At 41.8% G+C, this 16,506-nt stretch overlaps 1 protein-coding gene across 3 annotated transcripts in view; it reads left to right on the forward strand.

Moving 5' to 3' along the window:
• The window catches only part of LOC117246836 (myoferlin-like), a 35,290-nt gene that overhangs the window by 9,456 nt on the left and 9,328 nt on the right, over positions 1 to 16,506 (forward strand). For 2 of the 3 annotated variants that reach the window (XM_033610822.2, XM_033610823.2), the window contains exons 4-36: positions 1,894 to 2,002; positions 2,102 to 2,195; positions 2,284 to 2,450; positions 3,431 to 3,559; positions 3,761 to 3,823; positions 3,903 to 3,953; positions 4,054 to 4,084; positions 4,976 to 5,091; positions 5,238 to 5,364; positions 7,194 to 7,297; positions 7,411 to 7,479; positions 7,575 to 7,618; positions 8,259 to 8,341; positions 8,452 to 8,490; positions 9,393 to 9,517; positions 9,631 to 9,744; positions 9,884 to 10,061; positions 10,141 to 10,265; positions 10,450 to 10,559; positions 10,899 to 11,091; positions 11,204 to 11,359; positions 11,949 to 12,080; positions 12,228 to 12,391; positions 12,906 to 13,020; positions 13,308 to 13,410; positions 13,698 to 13,840; positions 14,164 to 14,334; positions 14,621 to 14,714; positions 14,813 to 14,890; positions 15,172 to 15,353; positions 15,695 to 15,853; positions 15,962 to 16,063; positions 16,150 to 16,311. In XM_033610822.2, the coding sequence (XP_033466713.2) occupies positions 1,894 to 2,002; positions 2,102 to 2,195; positions 2,284 to 2,450; positions 3,431 to 3,559; positions 3,761 to 3,823; positions 3,903 to 3,953; positions 4,054 to 4,084; positions 4,976 to 5,091; positions 5,238 to 5,364; positions 7,194 to 7,297; positions 7,411 to 7,479; positions 7,575 to 7,618; positions 8,259 to 8,341; positions 8,452 to 8,490; positions 9,393 to 9,517; positions 9,631 to 9,744; positions 9,884 to 10,061; positions 10,141 to 10,265; positions 10,450 to 10,559; positions 10,899 to 11,091; positions 11,204 to 11,359; positions 11,949 to 12,080; positions 12,228 to 12,391; positions 12,906 to 13,020; positions 13,308 to 13,410; positions 13,698 to 13,840; positions 14,164 to 14,334; positions 14,621 to 14,714; positions 14,813 to 14,890; positions 15,172 to 15,353; positions 15,695 to 15,853; positions 15,962 to 16,063; positions 16,150 to 16,311 (3,832 nt within the window). The remainder of the gene's footprint in view (positions 1 to 1,893; positions 2,003 to 2,101; positions 2,196 to 2,283; positions 2,451 to 3,430; positions 3,560 to 3,760; positions 3,824 to 3,902; positions 3,954 to 4,053; positions 4,085 to 4,975; positions 5,092 to 5,237; positions 5,365 to 7,193; positions 7,298 to 7,410; positions 7,480 to 7,574; positions 7,619 to 8,258; positions 8,342 to 8,451; positions 8,491 to 9,392; positions 9,518 to 9,630; positions 9,745 to 9,883; positions 10,062 to 10,140; positions 10,266 to 10,449; positions 10,560 to 10,898; positions 11,092 to 11,203; positions 11,360 to 11,948; positions 12,081 to 12,227; positions 12,392 to 12,905; positions 13,021 to 13,307; positions 13,411 to 13,697; positions 13,841 to 14,163; positions 14,335 to 14,620; positions 14,715 to 14,812; positions 14,891 to 15,171; positions 15,354 to 15,694; positions 15,854 to 15,961; positions 16,064 to 16,149; positions 16,312 to 16,506) is intronic. The other variant, XM_078163168.1, reaches the window with a different exon arrangement.

Below are 16,506 nucleotides of genomic sequence, written 5' to 3' on the forward strand. Positions count from 1 at the left end.
GCCGTGTTGACTGTGCACTGGCTCATGGGGTGCGTTTGTTTGTCTGAGCAGGCAGGGTTTGTTAGCTCTGGGTGGTGACCTGCTATATGCCCCTTTTGTGAGTGTGACTCGGAGTGCACATACAGCATTTCATTTCTGTTTGTTCTGAAACCTAATTACTGATATCTCAGCTCACTTTAATGGCAGGCTGAGTTTTGCTACGTTAAATCTGTTCATGTTATACACGTATGAAATTACAGTATTTGACCATGGACACATACGTGTATGTGTTTATCTTTTTTGTGTTTGTTTTCTGTGTTTATCATCTGAGAAAAAGCACAGAAAAGGAAAAAGTATACACATGTTATATGCATAACCATATTCTGACATATACATACACTGCTAAAAAAAATTAAGGGAACACTTAAATCACACGTCAGATCTTGCTGAACAAATTATTAAAGTTGTAAATCTTTGCTGATGTACATTGTATAATGTGTTGAGAACAAAATTACGTAACAATGGTCAATGGAAACCAAAATCATCAACCCACTGAGGGCTGGATTCAACATCACACCGAAAATCACAGCTCCTGATGAGTTGATGGGTGGTGTCCTGGGGATCTCCTCCCAGACCTGGATCAGGGCATCAGTGAGCTCCTGGACAATATGTGGAGGTATTTGTCGATGTTGCATGTACCAATACGTAACATCCCATAGGTGCTCAGTTGGATTTAGGTCAGGGGAATGAGAGGGCCAGTCAATGGTATCAACACCTTCGTCATCCAGAAACTACCTACACACTCTGGCCACATGAGGCCAGAGGCCTGCACCAGGAGAAACCCAGGACCCACTGCACCAGCGTAATGTCTGACAATCGCTCTGAGGATTTCATCCTGGTGCCTAACAGCAGTCAGGGTACCGTTGGCTATGACATGGAGGTCCGTGCGACCTACAAAGGATGTGCCTCCTCAGACCATCAATTACCAACCGCCAAACCGCTTATGCTGGATGACGTTATAGGCCAATTCTGGTGTTCTCTGCCGAATGCCCTTCGAGCTGCATGGTGCTAGGCTGTGAGCACAGGTCACACTAGAGGACGGTGAGGCCTCATGCCACCGTCATGGAGTCTGTTTCTGACAGTTTGGTCAGAAACAAGCACACTAGTAGCCTGCTGGAGGTCATTTTGTAGGGCTCTGGCAGTGTGCCTCCTGTTCCTCCTCACACAAAGGAGCAGATACCGGTCCTGCTGTTGATTTGATGCTCTTCTAGAGCCTTGTCTCGACCACAGGTATGGATGTGCCATTCTGGAGGAGCTGGATTACCTGTGCAACCTGATTGGGCTGTAGGTACCACCTCATGCTACCAGTGGTGACAAGGACACTAGCAGAACACAAAACTAGAGAAGAATCAGTCAGGAAGGAGAAGGAGAGAGCAAGTGTCTGTGGCCACCACATGTAAAACCATTCCCTTTTGGGGGTGGTCTTGTTTTTGCACCTCCGTTGCACCTGTTGTCGCTTTCATTTGCACCAAAGCAGGTGAAACTGATTCACAATCACTGGTGCTTCTTAAATGAACAGATTGGTATCCTTCAAGGTTAACTGACTTGGGGTTATACTGTGACAATAAATTGTTCCCTTAATTTTTTGAGCAGTGCACAGTCACACGTGTTAGGCCTTTATACTCTGTGTGTATCTTGCACAGTAAAGGTGATGCACATACTGTCCAGAATAAAAGGATTCACTATTTTAAGATACATAAAGTATTAAAAATTTCCAATTCATTTTTCATGAATGTTGAGTTGACGACTAAAGCTGTCCCACCTTTTGATTATATCTGCATTCTTGCTATATTTTTGCTCTGTACAAATCTATTCATGTATATAACGTTTCCCTGCTGTGTTTTTTCCGACCAGATTCCTTGGGTCAGCCAAAATCTCTCTAAGAGACCTTGCCACAGGTCAAATGAGATCATTACCCTCCAAAAATGTTCCTTTGCTCAATGAAGGTGGACAGAATATTGGAGTAAGTTTCTTTATAAATTTAGAAAATATAAGCAACAGATTAACTTTCTTTTTAAGGAAATAAAAGAAATAATAAACCATCCAATCATTTTCTTTTCAGGCTACAATCAACCTTGTTATTGGCTACGATCCTCCAGCCAATGCTGTCCCAAACCTCAATGATCCTCAAGCAGGAGATGCCACAGTGGATGCTGGTATGCTCATGTAGTGATGCAGTAATAAAGGTTTACTGGAAGCATTAAATTGCCAGGTATTTGATCATGTTGTTTTTCTGATAATTAGGTGGTGGTGGTGGTGGTGGTGAGGAGGGGGATGAAACTCAACCAGATGGGGGGCAAAGTGGCTCCGCTGGGGTACCCTCATCCCCTGGTCAGTCTGCTAACCTTCGCAATCGGGTAGCAAGGGCACAGAATCGCCACCGACTGGCCAATAAACCCCAGGACTTCCAGGTCAGTGTTTTGGCCAAAGAGGTTCACGATTTTCAGCTGAGCCCAACAACTGCTGCGTTGTTTCAAAGTTTTTATATGCAGATGATGAACTCATTTGAGTCTTTTCTTGTATAGCTCCAAATCAAGCGCTAAAAGTCATGATTTGTTACATGATTAGTTACATAGTTAAAGTGTCTTTAAATGTATTCTGATGACCTACATTTCAAGTTGTAGAAAAACTGTTGATTCTGTGTTGCTTTTGGCTCATCCATCTCACTGTTTGTGGGGGGAGCGATAGCAGTATGCATTGCTGTCTGCACATTTATTTAACTACTGTAATGAATAAACCCGCAGTGGATGCTTGTAGTGAATCATCAGAGGATCACACGCAAGCGTGACCTCCATTCATTTAATCACAAAATAACCATATTCATATTCAAAGCAATTTATTTGACCCCAGGGGGGGAAATTGCAAAGGCACATAAAATAGGACAGTGACACACTGTCTGGGGAAAATTTAAAAAATGCAAAAAGCTGTCCACCTTATGAGACCAGTTTAACACGTAAATGCAAAAATAAGCTGTGCACACCATGACAGCAATTATAACAATGCACTTGTACCTCAGGTTGCCTTTGGTAGGTTACTTTCCCTCTAAATGGTGTTTTTTAAAAGCCAGAAAAATGAACAGTCAGTCAGAAATACATTTTTTATTTTTATTTTTTTAGCATAAACTACTGGAAAATACTTCACAAACTACACGGCTAAAGAATTATCACCCACCTAAAGTTTCTTTTTTTTTTTTCCAGTTAAATTTAGAATTTATGTTAGTTTCCGGTGGCCACAATAGTTATTTCTTGCTAGGTTAGAGTTACTTTGGTCACATAGCTAAAAGTCTACAGTGTATTTAAAGAAACTGAGACGCTCATGGTCACAATTCAGATAGACTCATACTGTCATGAGTTAAATTCTTTAATCCGCTGTGATGCTGCGTGTCTTCCAGATTCGTGTCCGCATCGTTGAGGCCCGTCAGTTGTCTGGAAACAACATCAAACCAGTGGTGAAGGTTAATGTGTGTGACCAGACCCACAGGACGAGGATCAAGAGAGGAAACAACCCCTTCTTTGATGAGGTACTCTCACTTCAGTTTCACACAGAGATACAACGTACAGCACAGATTTAAAATGGAATAGAAATGTGCTCCTTTGGATTTTGTTGATTCACCTCACACTTAAAATCATTTTGCAAGGGTTAGGTTGTATTGGGTGTCCACTTAAAATGTTTTCCCTTCATCTATCTTTATTGAAACCTTGCATGTTTTGTATTTTTGCAGATATTCTTCTACAATGTCCACATGCTGCCAGCGGATCTGTTTGATAAGCACATCAGCTTCCGGGTCAGTTCACACAGATTTTGACGTCCTTTCCTCTTGTCAGTACGTACAAATAAATAAACAGTGAATTCTCTTTCTGCAGGTGTATAACTCCTATTCACTGAGAGCTGACAGTCTCATGGGAGAATTCAAGGTGCCTGGCCTCATTTTGTCTCTACACATCATTGTTACTAAGTAAGAGTGTGGTTAATGTCATATGAGGTTTACTGATCTGGTTTTGTTCTCACACACAGGTGGATGTTGGTTATGTGTATGATGAACCAGGTAAGCTTGTCACAAACCACAGATTTGTGTGTCATTTACATTTGCTCAGAGAGTGCTGTTGTTTGGCTTGTGGAGATCAAAAAATCCTATTTTTAGTTGGTTTGCATGCTGTTTGATAATGTGGAGAACAGGTGTTTCTAAAATGTGATAAATGGTTTTTTTTCTCATTTATTGTGAAAGCAACTATTATCGATATATGAATGGTGTCATTCATAGTGATAAACTCACATTTTCACCGGACTCTGCAGTTCTCCTTGACTCTACAGAGCTTTTTGACATCTTTAGGTCATCGTCGGTTTTCCAACCAGACTATTAGATTTTCTTCAGAAGTTGGAGGAGACCAAAACAGAGCTAAAAGGAGAGTTAGAGTTAAATTTACATTTGCTAGGTGGCCAGAGACACAATTCCGAAAGGACAATGACGTTGTTCCATATCTTTTGAATGTGTAAATCAAGGAAACTTCCTTTTCTTGATGTAAATAAGGAACTGTTAGCTAAAAAGTGTGCCATATCCGCTACAAAAGGTGACATGTCAGTGATTTTTTTTTTCAAAGCCCATTTAATGCTGCACGCAAACAAACAAACAAACTTTTTTCCTCAAATCATTATTTGTTTATTTGCTGCATAAGAAAAAATACGCAAAATTGCTAGAGAATTCATAATTTAAAATGATTAAAAGTCTTCTCACCTTTTCAGTTTTACTTTGTTGTTTTGTTTTTTTCCACTTATGTTAGTTTTTACAACTTAGAGAGGAAATAATATATACTGTAAGCTGCAAACAAGCACAAGGTGTGAAGTGCTTTTCATTTACATTCTACCTGACAGTGCTGCTTGTGTCAGTGAACTCTGAGTGACCTTCATGCTGTACATGTATGTACGTGTTTCATTGCAGCCCACTGTGTCATGAGGAAGTGGCTTCTGCTGAACGACCCAGACGACTCCAGCTCGGGGGCTAAAGGCTACCTCAAAGTCAGCCTCTTTGTAGTGGGAGCTGGGGATGAGCCTCCGGTACGACTCCCTGACTGACTGACTGCAGCATCACAGATTACTTTCAGTGACGCTGGTTGCTTCCTCTTTCCTCATGTAAATATGGTGGCTCTGCCCCTCGCTCTCTCTCACAGTCTCTTTTCTGTTCTTTCTGCCTCACGCTGCAGGTGGAGAAGAGGGAGTCAAATGACGACCAGGATGACATAGAGAGTAATCTGCTGCTGCCGGCTGGGGTGACTTTGCGATGGGCCACCTTGTCACTGAAGGTGTTCAGAGCTGAGGATGTTCCCCAGAGTAAGACCAGAGTCGTATTTAGAATTAATATAATTAATTTATATATGTAAAACATGTCTTGTGTAAAGTTTAGCTTGTTAAAACTTTATTTCTCATTTTATTGATGTCAAAACTGATAAAGCATACAAACATGCAGCCCAAAGTGCTTCACATAGCAAAATTAAAAACTATAAAATATTAAAAATCCACAAATAGAAGTCCATATAATAACATAAAATAAACACCAAGCATAAAATAATGATTGAAACCCAATGATTAAAACTTAAAACTAAGGCTCTAACATTACTCCAAATTAAAATCCAGGTTTAAAAGAGAGGTCTTTAATGTCCTTTTTAAAAATACAGAGAACTTTTCATTCTAATATCCCGAGGCAGCGAGTTCCACAGTTTAAGGGCATGAAATCAGAAGGCACTCTCACCAGTGCTTTTACAGGACACATGACAAACATTTAAACGTAAGCAGTGGAGGCTGTCAGTGACCTGGCTGGAACATAACATGTAAAAAAATCTCTGATGTATGGAGGAGTGAGGTTATTAAAGCTTTATGAACAAGTAAAATAACTTTAAAATCAATTCTAAAAGATACAGATAGCCAGTGTGGTGTCATAGGCAGTGGGGTAATTTGGTCCTTGTCCTTGTTTTAGTTACTCTGGCTGCAGCATTCTCAACTGTTTGTAGTTTTCTTATAGACTTTTTAGGAAATCCAGTGGAAAGGGAATTACAATGGTCTAAACGGTTGGTAATAAAAGCATGAGTGAGTATTTCAGCATTAGATTTGGGCAACATTCGTGAGATTTTTTTTAAAAAAAAGGATGATTTAATGACCTTGTGAAATTCCGAAGTAAAAATTAAATCAGAACCATAAATAACTCCCAAGTTTGTGATGTTTCTTTCTATTTGTTAAGGCCACCAAAGTCCTAAGTCCTACTCTTATCTTAAATAATTAATTTATTATATTTTCATTTCACCCATATATAACCAGATAAGTCCCGTTGAGATCAACAGTCTCTTTTACAAGGGAGACCTGGCCAAGACAGTAGCGCACAAAAAAAGTTGCACTCAAACAACCACACAATAAAAAACATAAAAGATATACAGTAACATGTAGAAAAGTTGGAACACCTATGCACAATGACAAAAAACAACCGATTCATCCTTGCACTTATGAGAGCTTTGAGCAGAGCACATGAAAGCTTTCTTTCCCAGCTCAGTCCATGCACCAAGACCAGACAAAACTAAATCTTGACCGTAGCTACAGGGAGATCTCCTATCAATCAAAGTACAAATGTATGACGGGAGTTTACCCAGTATGGCTTTATAAATGAACAAATACCAGAGACTGAGCCTACGGAAGGTCAAAAATGGCCAACCAGCCCTGGAATAAAGTGTACAGTAATGACTGAGGGCTTTACAATTATGATATGCAGTATCTAACATGTGCCAGCAATGTGCAGATGCATTCATGTACAACAGATCACCATAGCCCAGAACCAGTAAAAACTAGTAGCAACCAGTCTTTTTCTAGCCTCCAAAGGAGAAACACAACTTGTTTCTGAAATAAAACCCCTAACTTCAGCGTCAGCTTTGTAAGGAGATTAGCAACTCGAGGTTAAAAAGTCAGGGAGTCATCAAGCCAAATACCAAGATATTTGTAACAAGTCACAACCTCTAATATTTCCTTCAGCAGTAATCAGGAGTGTTCACAGGCTTCTTCCTAGCATTTGAGTAATGCATAACCTAAGTAGAAGAGTATAGAAGAAGAGTATAATGCCATACTGTTAAAAAAATGAAAAATAGTTCATTAATTTTTCCAATGTGTTCTGATTTCAGTGGATGATGCATTCGTCCAGACCATGAAAGAACTCTTTGGAGGAGATGAAAACAAGAAGAACCTGGTGGATCCCTTCTTAGAGGCTCGCTTCGCTGGCAGAAAGGTTCCCGATCATTTGTCTCTTTATAGCTGCAGGGGTAAATGTAAGCATGCTTAATGTAACACTGCTGCGTAACAGAACAAAAGTTCATGTGTTGTTTTTTTTTGTCCCTCCAGCTGTGCACTCAGATCATTGAGAAAAACGCAAACCCTGAGTGGAACCAAGTACTGAACCTTCAAGTGAAGGTAAGAGAAAACTGTTTTCTAAACCAGCACAAAAGTAAGAAAGTAATACACACCATGAAAGGATTTCAGTAACCTGCTGTTTGTATTTTCTGTAGTTTCCCTCCATGTGTGAGCGTGTCAAACTGACAGTGTTTGATTGGTAAGTCAAACAAGATTGCAATTTATATTTGAGAGATTGTAGCATGTGATATTGTGTGTTCAAGAAGAGGCAGTGTTATTTTGTTCCTGGAGGATTTCATGGTTGAGAAAGTGTACCACAGAATTTCTGCAGTGAGGTCAGTTGTGTTGTGTGTGTGTGTGTGTGTGTGTGTGTGTGTGTTTCCATGCCCCATCACCAACCACATGAGAATACTGTAGCAGCCCTATGACTCAGACTGTGGAGGCCCCTCCCTTCCCCTCTGTAACACGCTCTGGGATCCTGTTGGCACCGTCTCTCAGCTAATTTTCATTATTGTGCGTTTCTGAGCGAGCAAACAGTCAAATACCTCACGTCCAGGAAGGCTGAGGGGAAATAAGTGCAAGAGGAAAGGTTAGAAAAACTGCGCGCCTCTGAAGGTGTTGAAAACACACTCGGATCCCAGGGCCAATAAATACCTTGTTGAAAAGACGCAGGCATGAACAATAAAAGAGAGACGCTGTTTTTCTTTACTTCCCTCATAGAGTTAGTGAACAGGCAGAGCACAACAATGTCCCTACACTGTGAAATTTGCATGTATTTAACAGTTACAGTGGTGTGTGTGTATGCAGTGTGAGTCTGAAGGTGTCCTGTGTGCCTGCAGGGATCGTTTGACAGGAAATGATGCTATTGGCACCACATACCTGAACCTGTCCAAGATAGCCTCCTCTGGTGGAGAGATCGAAGGTATTATTTTTGAATTTTTGATAAGCCTGGATCTTTTGTGAAAACTCTCATGCACCTGTGTGTATTAACATCTAAATGGAACTTGAATTGTCCTTTTTCTCCTGGAATAGAGGAACATGCAGGAAATGAGGAAATGCCATCGTATGAAGGTTCAGCTGTGCTCTTTTTTGCTCTGTGTTGCATGCGATGTAACGCGTGAAAGGAACAGTAACACCAAAATCAAAATACACATTTTTCCTCTTACCTGTAGTGCTGTTTTGTTAATCCAGATTGTTTTGGTGTGAGTTGTCGAGTGTTGGAGATATCGACTGTAGAGATGTCGGCCTTCTCTCGAATATAATGGAACTAGATGGCACTCTGCTTGTGGTGCAACCAACCATATCACTGGGCAGAAGGAAGCATGCATCTACTCAAGGACGAGAGGCTCATGCTCGTGATATTAATAGCGTCCTCCTCGGCTGAGCTGTAACGTTAGCTTGCTCAGCGCTGTGCGGTGGTGCGTTCAGCGGGTGTAGATCAGTATAAAGAAGACAGTTCCTACATGAAACTGCTTACAACAAGGTCATTGGATTAATCACATCATGATTTCTGGAAAGAGACATTGCTTTTTGCTGCTTTGTGCACCACAAACTGAGTGCCATCTAGTTCCATTGTATTCAAGAGAAGGCAGACATCTCTCTGGCTGATAGCTCCACCAGTCTGCAGCTCACACCAAAATAATCTAGACTGATAAATAGAGCTACAGGTAAGAGGGAAAATATGTATTTTTGATTTTGGGATGAACTCTCCCTTTAAGCATGTTGTGCATGCTGATTTGCTGAATAATTCTAATTCTGTGCATGCACATTGCTAGTAAAGCCGTGCTGTGCTCTGTTTTGAAAGTAGTATTAGGATGTGTTTAACCGTTTTGTTGCCGCAGTTTCTGCCACCTGCTTCGTCTGCCCATTACCACCGCCTCCAATGCAGCATCACTGACTTACTAACATTAAAGCTTTGCTTGGCTTAGCTTGAGTCATAATAATATAGAGGTTAAGTCTAATTATCTCCACAGCTAACACAGGGCAGTCTGAAGTGGGTTTCCTCCCTGTGTTCGGGCCCTGCTATGTCAACCTGTACGGCAGCCCCAGAGAGTTCACTGGCCTGCCAGACCCCTATGAGGATCTCAATTATGGCAAGGTAGTGATGACTTGATTTTTCAGAATCCTATCTATAATCTTTCTGTTCACTTCTATCCCTGTCCTACATTCCCTACATTGGTTTTTCAGCAGTTCATATTAATGTCTTTGCAGGGAGAAGGAGTAGCGTACAGGGGCAGGGTCCTGGTGGAGCTGTCCACTAAGCTGGAGGGGAAAGCAGACAAAACAGTCGACATCATCTCCAGCGATGATGTCCTGGTGGCGCAGGTACTGTGACTATCTATCCACACAGTGATACCAAGTGTAGCTCAGTTTGACAGTAGTGAGGTTTCTCTTGTTTCTTGTTATAGTTAATTTTTATATTTTCTACCTCTCTTTCCCTTTTCTGTTTTTATCCCGACACCAGAAATACCAGAGGAGGAGGAAGTACAGTCTGTGCGCAGTCTTCCACAGCGCCACCATGATACAGGAACCAGGAGAGCCAATACAGTTTGAGGTCAGCATCGGTAACTACGGCAACAAATTGGACACCACCTGCAAACCACTGGCCTCAACCACTCAGTATAGCTGTGCTGTATTTGATGGTGAGTGAGGAAGCTACTATCTGATGTGATACACACTGGAGACACATTTAAAACATGAATTTTTGTGTGATTTTTCCAGGTAACCACTACTACTACCTGCCCTGGGCAGACACTAAGCCAGTGGTTGTGGTTCTCTCATTCTGGGAGGACATCAGCCACCGCCTGGATGCTGTCAACATCATACTCTACATTACTCACCGCCTGGTAATACTGCATTATCTTCTGTCATCTTCAAAACCCTAGAGTTTATGATTTATTGATAGGTTTGCAGCCAATAAAGCATACTGTATTGTACTAATGTTTATTGTGTGTCTGTACAGTGTGAGAGTCTATGGTAAAGGTTTCAGATTGGAGCATATTCCTCACCGCTATTGTGTTGTTGTTACAGGAAGCCAACCTGGAGGCATTCAAAACTGCCATCTTGGCTAAAGTCTCTGACAACCAACTTGTAGAGGTGTGGCTGAAGTTGCTCACTCAGCTGATTGAAGACCTAGAAAGGTAAATTGGGGATGTGGTGTTGCTGAAAAATTCAGCAAGATGCATGTCTGTTGTCTGTGCCTCTTTTAAAGGAACACTTCACCCCCCAAATGATCATTTGTATATCAACTGCATACTCTGTGTTACATTAAATTCGTCAGGAAAACTTTGTTTTTCTCGCATGCCTCCATGGTGAATGAAGAATCCACAAACAGAGAATATTCTTGATGAATTGAAGGCATAGGGGTCCACATTTAACAACAGCAAAACTTTATCCATAGCAATGTTTAATTCAGTATAATCTCTCTCTCTTTGTGTGTTGTTTCAACTGAAATTAATTTTGTATCCGCTCTCCGTCAGTTTCCCCACACCGGAGCTGGAGGGCCGCTCCAACCTGACATCTCTGGACATCCAAATCAAGAAGCTGCGAGACAGCGCTTTGACCACCATCAAGGAAGGAGCCAGGCGTATGAGAGAGGAGGCCAGAGAGATCCGTGACACTCTGCCTGACTTAGAGTCCTGGCTGGACAAGCTCAATCAGCTGGCTGAGGAGGTACGTACACAGCAAGCTTTTGTTTTGAGCATTTTAAATTATGCTTTCTAAGCATTATATTGTTTGTTTTGCCCATCCATAATGCAGCATTTGTTCACATGTTGTTGTTCAGCCCCAGAACAGCATGCCTGATGTGATCATCTGGATGTTACGGGGTGAGAAGAGGGTTGCCTACAGTCGCATCCCCGCTCACCAAATCCTTTTCTCCACATACAGCGAGCAGGCCTGTGGTCAGCACTGTGGCAAGACACAGACTGTCTTTTTACAGGTACACACCTGCAGTTTCTTATTTGTGCATATCATAAAATGAAATGAAAGAAAACATACAATTAACAAACAGACAGAAATATTTTTTAAATAATCTAAAAGGAAAAAAAGGATACAGTTTTCAAATATTATATACTAGAAATAAAAAGAAAAAAGCAAGGAGGAAAAAGGAAATAAAAACAAAGATTACAAAAACATATTGGCTTACATACACTGTATCATAACTCATTTACATAGAAATGTACTCCATCAGGAGATGTTGTTTTAAATTAAAAATCGAGGAGTGACTGCAAAGTGAAGCAGGACCTTTTTTACTTTATAGAAGATCAATAGCCCTAATTACAAAGACACTTTGAAAGGTGATGGGAAGTAATTATTAAGAAACTGAAATATAAAAGTATCTATTTGCAGTTTATTGATGTCAGATATGTCAAATAGTTTTTATTGTCTCACCCTAGATAACTCATTTTAAACTCAGGGGTAGCAGCTTGGTACTTTACTGGTGGACTCTCTGGACTTAAAAGGTACTGCACCAGAAATGATTCCTCTGAAATCATGATGCTCATGTGATTTGTTTTCCCCCCCCTCAGTACCCCATGGACAATAATAAGGGCCAGAAGGTGCCTGTTCAGATTAGAGTCAACATGTGGCTGGGTCTGACTGCACAGGAGAAGAAGTTCAATTCCTACTCTGAGGGAACCTTCAGTGTGTTCGCTGAGATGGTACATCACTGTAAAATATAACATATAGTCATAATGCATCTCTCACAATAAATGGTGTAATTTTCTATATTCATAAAGTATTGCCGAAAAAAGCATATGCAGTTAAATCAACATCTAAACCTGAACATGTCCTCCTTTGCATTACAGTACGAGAACCAGGCCCAGGTGTTTGGGAAGTGGGGGACGACGGGACTAGTGGGGCGCCACAAATTCTCAGACGTAACAGGCAAACTGAAGCTGAAACAAGAGTACTTCTTGCCCCCGAGAGGATGGGAGTGGGAAGGTGAATGGTTCATTGACCCAGAGAAAGCGTGAGTATAATTGCAGATGACCATTTTGCATCCTCCCTCCTATAAAATGCACTTGTAATTTGCTGTTTCAGGATTCAGACTAGTTACATGTTTGAGGAGAAAAACAGGTCTTCCACTGGGCACGCACACTCTGTAGGCTCAAGTGGAGGAAGTGGGCTAAATCTGCTCTCTATTGTTTACATTCCTCTTGTGCCTCAGACCATGATTTAATGACAAAGTACCAGACTGTGCCAGTGAGCTGGAAGTTATTTACACTTACTTTTTTAATCTGCTTCTGTCAACACAAGTACAATCACTATCTATCTGCATATCATAAGCGAACCATTAAAACTGCCTATGCTTCATTTTAGAAACTTCATCTTATTAAAGTTGCTGCATGCATTTGTGTGTTTTTTTTGGTGCTACCACTGGAGGGTGCCAAATTTCCCACACTATAGCTGTAAAGTAGGCCTTTGTAAAGTGTGTTTCCATGTGTCACACACAGATGTTACATATGTTTGACATTGCATTTCAGTCTGTTAACAGAAGCAGACGCAGGACACACTGAATTCATGGACGAGGTGTTCCAAAATGAGACTCGCTTCCCCGGTGGAGAGTGGAAGGCTGCCCCCGAGCCTTTTACCGATGTGGTGAGAACAGCACGCTGACATGCAAATGATGCGCAGGGTGGCTTTAAATATTACACAAGCACAGTTTGTAGTTTCCTGGTCCCTTTGACACACAGCACAGAAATATTCATGACTACCACCCCACACTTTCTTTTAGTTATTTATTGACTTTGGTGGCCATTAATATTACCACTCAGGTTTCCTCCAGATGCCTTTTATGGAATCTAATATGAGTCGGCCAAAACACATTATGAAAATACACAAAAACAACGAGCTTATGCAACTAACTGAGGTTTTGTGTTGCACAGAATGGAGAGAAGAGCCGTCACCCTGGAGAGTTCGACTGTCCTCCAGGCTGGGCGTGGGAGGACGAGTGGACTGTGGATGACAACAGAGCCGTGGATGATCAAGGTGCAGAGATTCACCTCACTGGCCAAAATCTAGAGTGTATTGTTATTGGGAGCATAGGAACCAAATGACTGAATAGTGCTGGATGGTTTTATTTACAGATCTTTTTTTCTCCTGGTTCCCCCGGGGCTCTGACTCATTCTCTCCTTCTTACTAGTGCATAATAATGATAATAATAAATTAAACTCACATGATGAAATTCAAACCATATGTTCTTGTATCCAAACAATAATGAAACAAAGTAAAATAGTTTGTGCAAATGTGTCTCTTTGTGTGTGTGCACTCCACAGGCTGGGAGTATGGAGTCACCATTCCCCCAGATGACAAACCCCGGTCCTGGGTGTCTGCAGAGAAGGTGTACCACATCCACCGCAGGAGGAGGCTGGTCCGACCTCGCAAGAGAGTTGCGCTGCCTGCAGGAGGAGCTTTGGAGGTCAGCATAGGACAATAGTGCACTGTATATACAGTGGCATCGTTTGTGTTTTGATGCCATAAACATTTTTTTAGCTGCAGCCAGCAGCTCTATAGGTCGCTCTGTCATTTGGTTGGTTGCTTGGTTGGTGGCCATGGTTTTTGTCCTAGGATGCTGATATTTGGCGTGAATGGCGTTTGTGTTCATGTCAATTGGCAAAAAGGGGCAACAGGCCTATGTGGTCGCAGCTATTGCAATTCACATTAGTCAGGTAGGAAGTTAATTTACTTACTTAATTACTAATGACTGTATTACTCTAAGCTATTTGTTATCATTGCTCACAGAGGCGAGACCAAGGTGACCCTGAGGGCTGGGAATTCTCTTCTCTGATTGGCTGGAAGTTCCACAGGAAGGAGCGTTCATCGGATACATTCCGTCGAAGGCGCTGGAGGCGGAAGATGGCGCCAGAAGACCGGCTCGGAGCATCAGCCATCTTCCAGCTGGAGGGGGCGCTGGTAAGCATACACGGGAAAAATATTCTGATTTGAAATGCGTGTTTGCGTCAGGGTCTGGGTTCATAAAGATAGTAGTAATAGTAGGAATGCAACACTTCAGTATCTGTCCACATATGAGTCTGGGAGAAATGGCTTGCATTAAAGCATGAACCGGATCTGAGTCACCAAATATTTTCAAATATTTACTCAAGTATTAAACACATGTGCAGTGCCATGGTGTGTTTTGGCAGTGTGTGACGTGTGAACAGGTAGAGGCTTTGAGCCATCCCTTTGGTTTACTCTGCAGGGTGTTGATACTGAGGAGAAAGAGAAAGGCTCCAAGGCTGATGCCACCAAGATGTTTGGTGCTAACACGCCCACTGTGTCGTGCTCATTTGACAGTGAGTGATGCACATAGTGACGCATACGAATGATCATGCACATACAAACCAACATACTTAAGTATATGCAGCTGAATGATGTTTTGTTTTCTCCACAGGGTCACATATGTACCATCTTCGTGTCTACGTCTATCAGGCACAGAACCTGGCATCTATGGACAAAGATAGTTTTTCTGGTAAGAGAGAGGATAAATAAGTTAAGGGATGTCTGACAACAAGGTGAAGTGGGGTATATATTCTAAGTATAGCATAAATTTTAAACTGATTTTTTATGTCCACAGCAATACATTGGTTAGCTCCTGTGGTGGTACTCCTGTCTGCTTCTCCAAAACATCCAAACTATCCCCTTTTAAGACTGCTGATGCATTTCAAGTGTCACATTTAAAATGAGAGGAGACTGATGAATGTGAAAACATGACCATTTAACCACACACGTTTTGTTTTTTTTCCTTCAAAGATCCATATGCACACGTTTCATTCCTGCATCTTAGTAAGACAACAGAGAAGCTGCGGGCAACGCTGAACCCAACCTGGGACCAAACTCTGATCTTCAGTGATGTGGAGATTTATGGAGATCCAAAGAATGTTGCTCAGCAGCCACCTAATGTTGTACTGGAGTTCTTGGACCACGACCAAGTGGTAGGATGTTGTAGATATATATTTGTACAACTAATCCACCTGGTTTCAGTACTAATGGAACCACAAAATTATGTCCCTTTTTAAATACATCTAACTGTGGGTTGTTGCAGATAATTGCTTAAGTATTTGTCTTTGGGAAAATGAAATAATTTGGGTGAAAATCTCTCAGGCACAAACAGTTCATTGGACATTTTACACTATGAACTGCCTTCCAAATAACTCTTTATGTATTCTCCTTCCTTTTAGTAATGCCCACCTTGCCTCTTCACTGAAACCGTAATGTTTGAGAGCATCATCTAAAGGCGTGAAAATATAACTGTGACATGTTCTCTCCTGCCCAGGGGAAGGATGAGCTGCTGGGCCGCAGTGTTTGTGCACCACTGGTGAAGCTGAATCCAGGCATGGATGAGACACCCAAATTGCTGTGGCATCCCATCATGCAGAAAGGTCAAAAGGCAGGGGAGGCGCTCGTGGCTGCTGAGCTTATCCTTAAAAACAAGGTTTGTCCTGAAGGGAATATAGAAGTGGCTACTGTGATGTGAATTCTTGTAAAGTTACTGGTAAAAACATAAAAGTCGGTATAATCCATACTGTCTCTGTCTTTGTAGTCAGGCGAGTCAGAGCTTCCCCTGGTTCCCCCAAAGAGAGCAGAGAACCTCTACATGGTTCCTCAGGGCATCCGGCCTGTGGTGCAGCTCACTGCTGTGGAGGTAGAGCCCCACCTTTACACACCATCCCTCTGAGCTGATACACATAATGACCCGAACACTAACTCAGTTTGTATGTCTGTGTTTAGATTCTCGCATGGGGCCTGAGAAACATGAAGCCGTACCAGCTGGCCGCAGTGTCTTCACCCAGCCTGATCGTGGAGTGTGGAGGACAGAGGGTGGAGTCAGCCGTCATCAAGAACATGAAGAAGAGCCCCAACTTCCCTAGCTCCGTCCTCTTCATCAAAGTGGTAATAGCAGGGTTACACTGGCTAGAGCGTGTATGAAACCAAAGCAAACAAGTGTCTGGGAGAAAAAAGTATAAAGCTAATACAAAGGCTAAATAATGTTAGCCAAAATCAAAAGGAGTATTGTGAAATTTTTGTATCCTCTGCACTAGAAACCTGAAAAACAACCTCAAGGTGAGTCTTAACGCTTCAGTTCTT

Source organism: Epinephelus lanceolatus, chromosome 21 (assembly GCF_041903045.1).
Source record: "Epinephelus lanceolatus isolate andai-2023 chromosome 21, ASM4190304v1, whole genome shotgun sequence".
NCBI lineage: Eukaryota > Metazoa > Chordata > Actinopteri > Perciformes > Serranidae > Epinephelus > Epinephelus lanceolatus.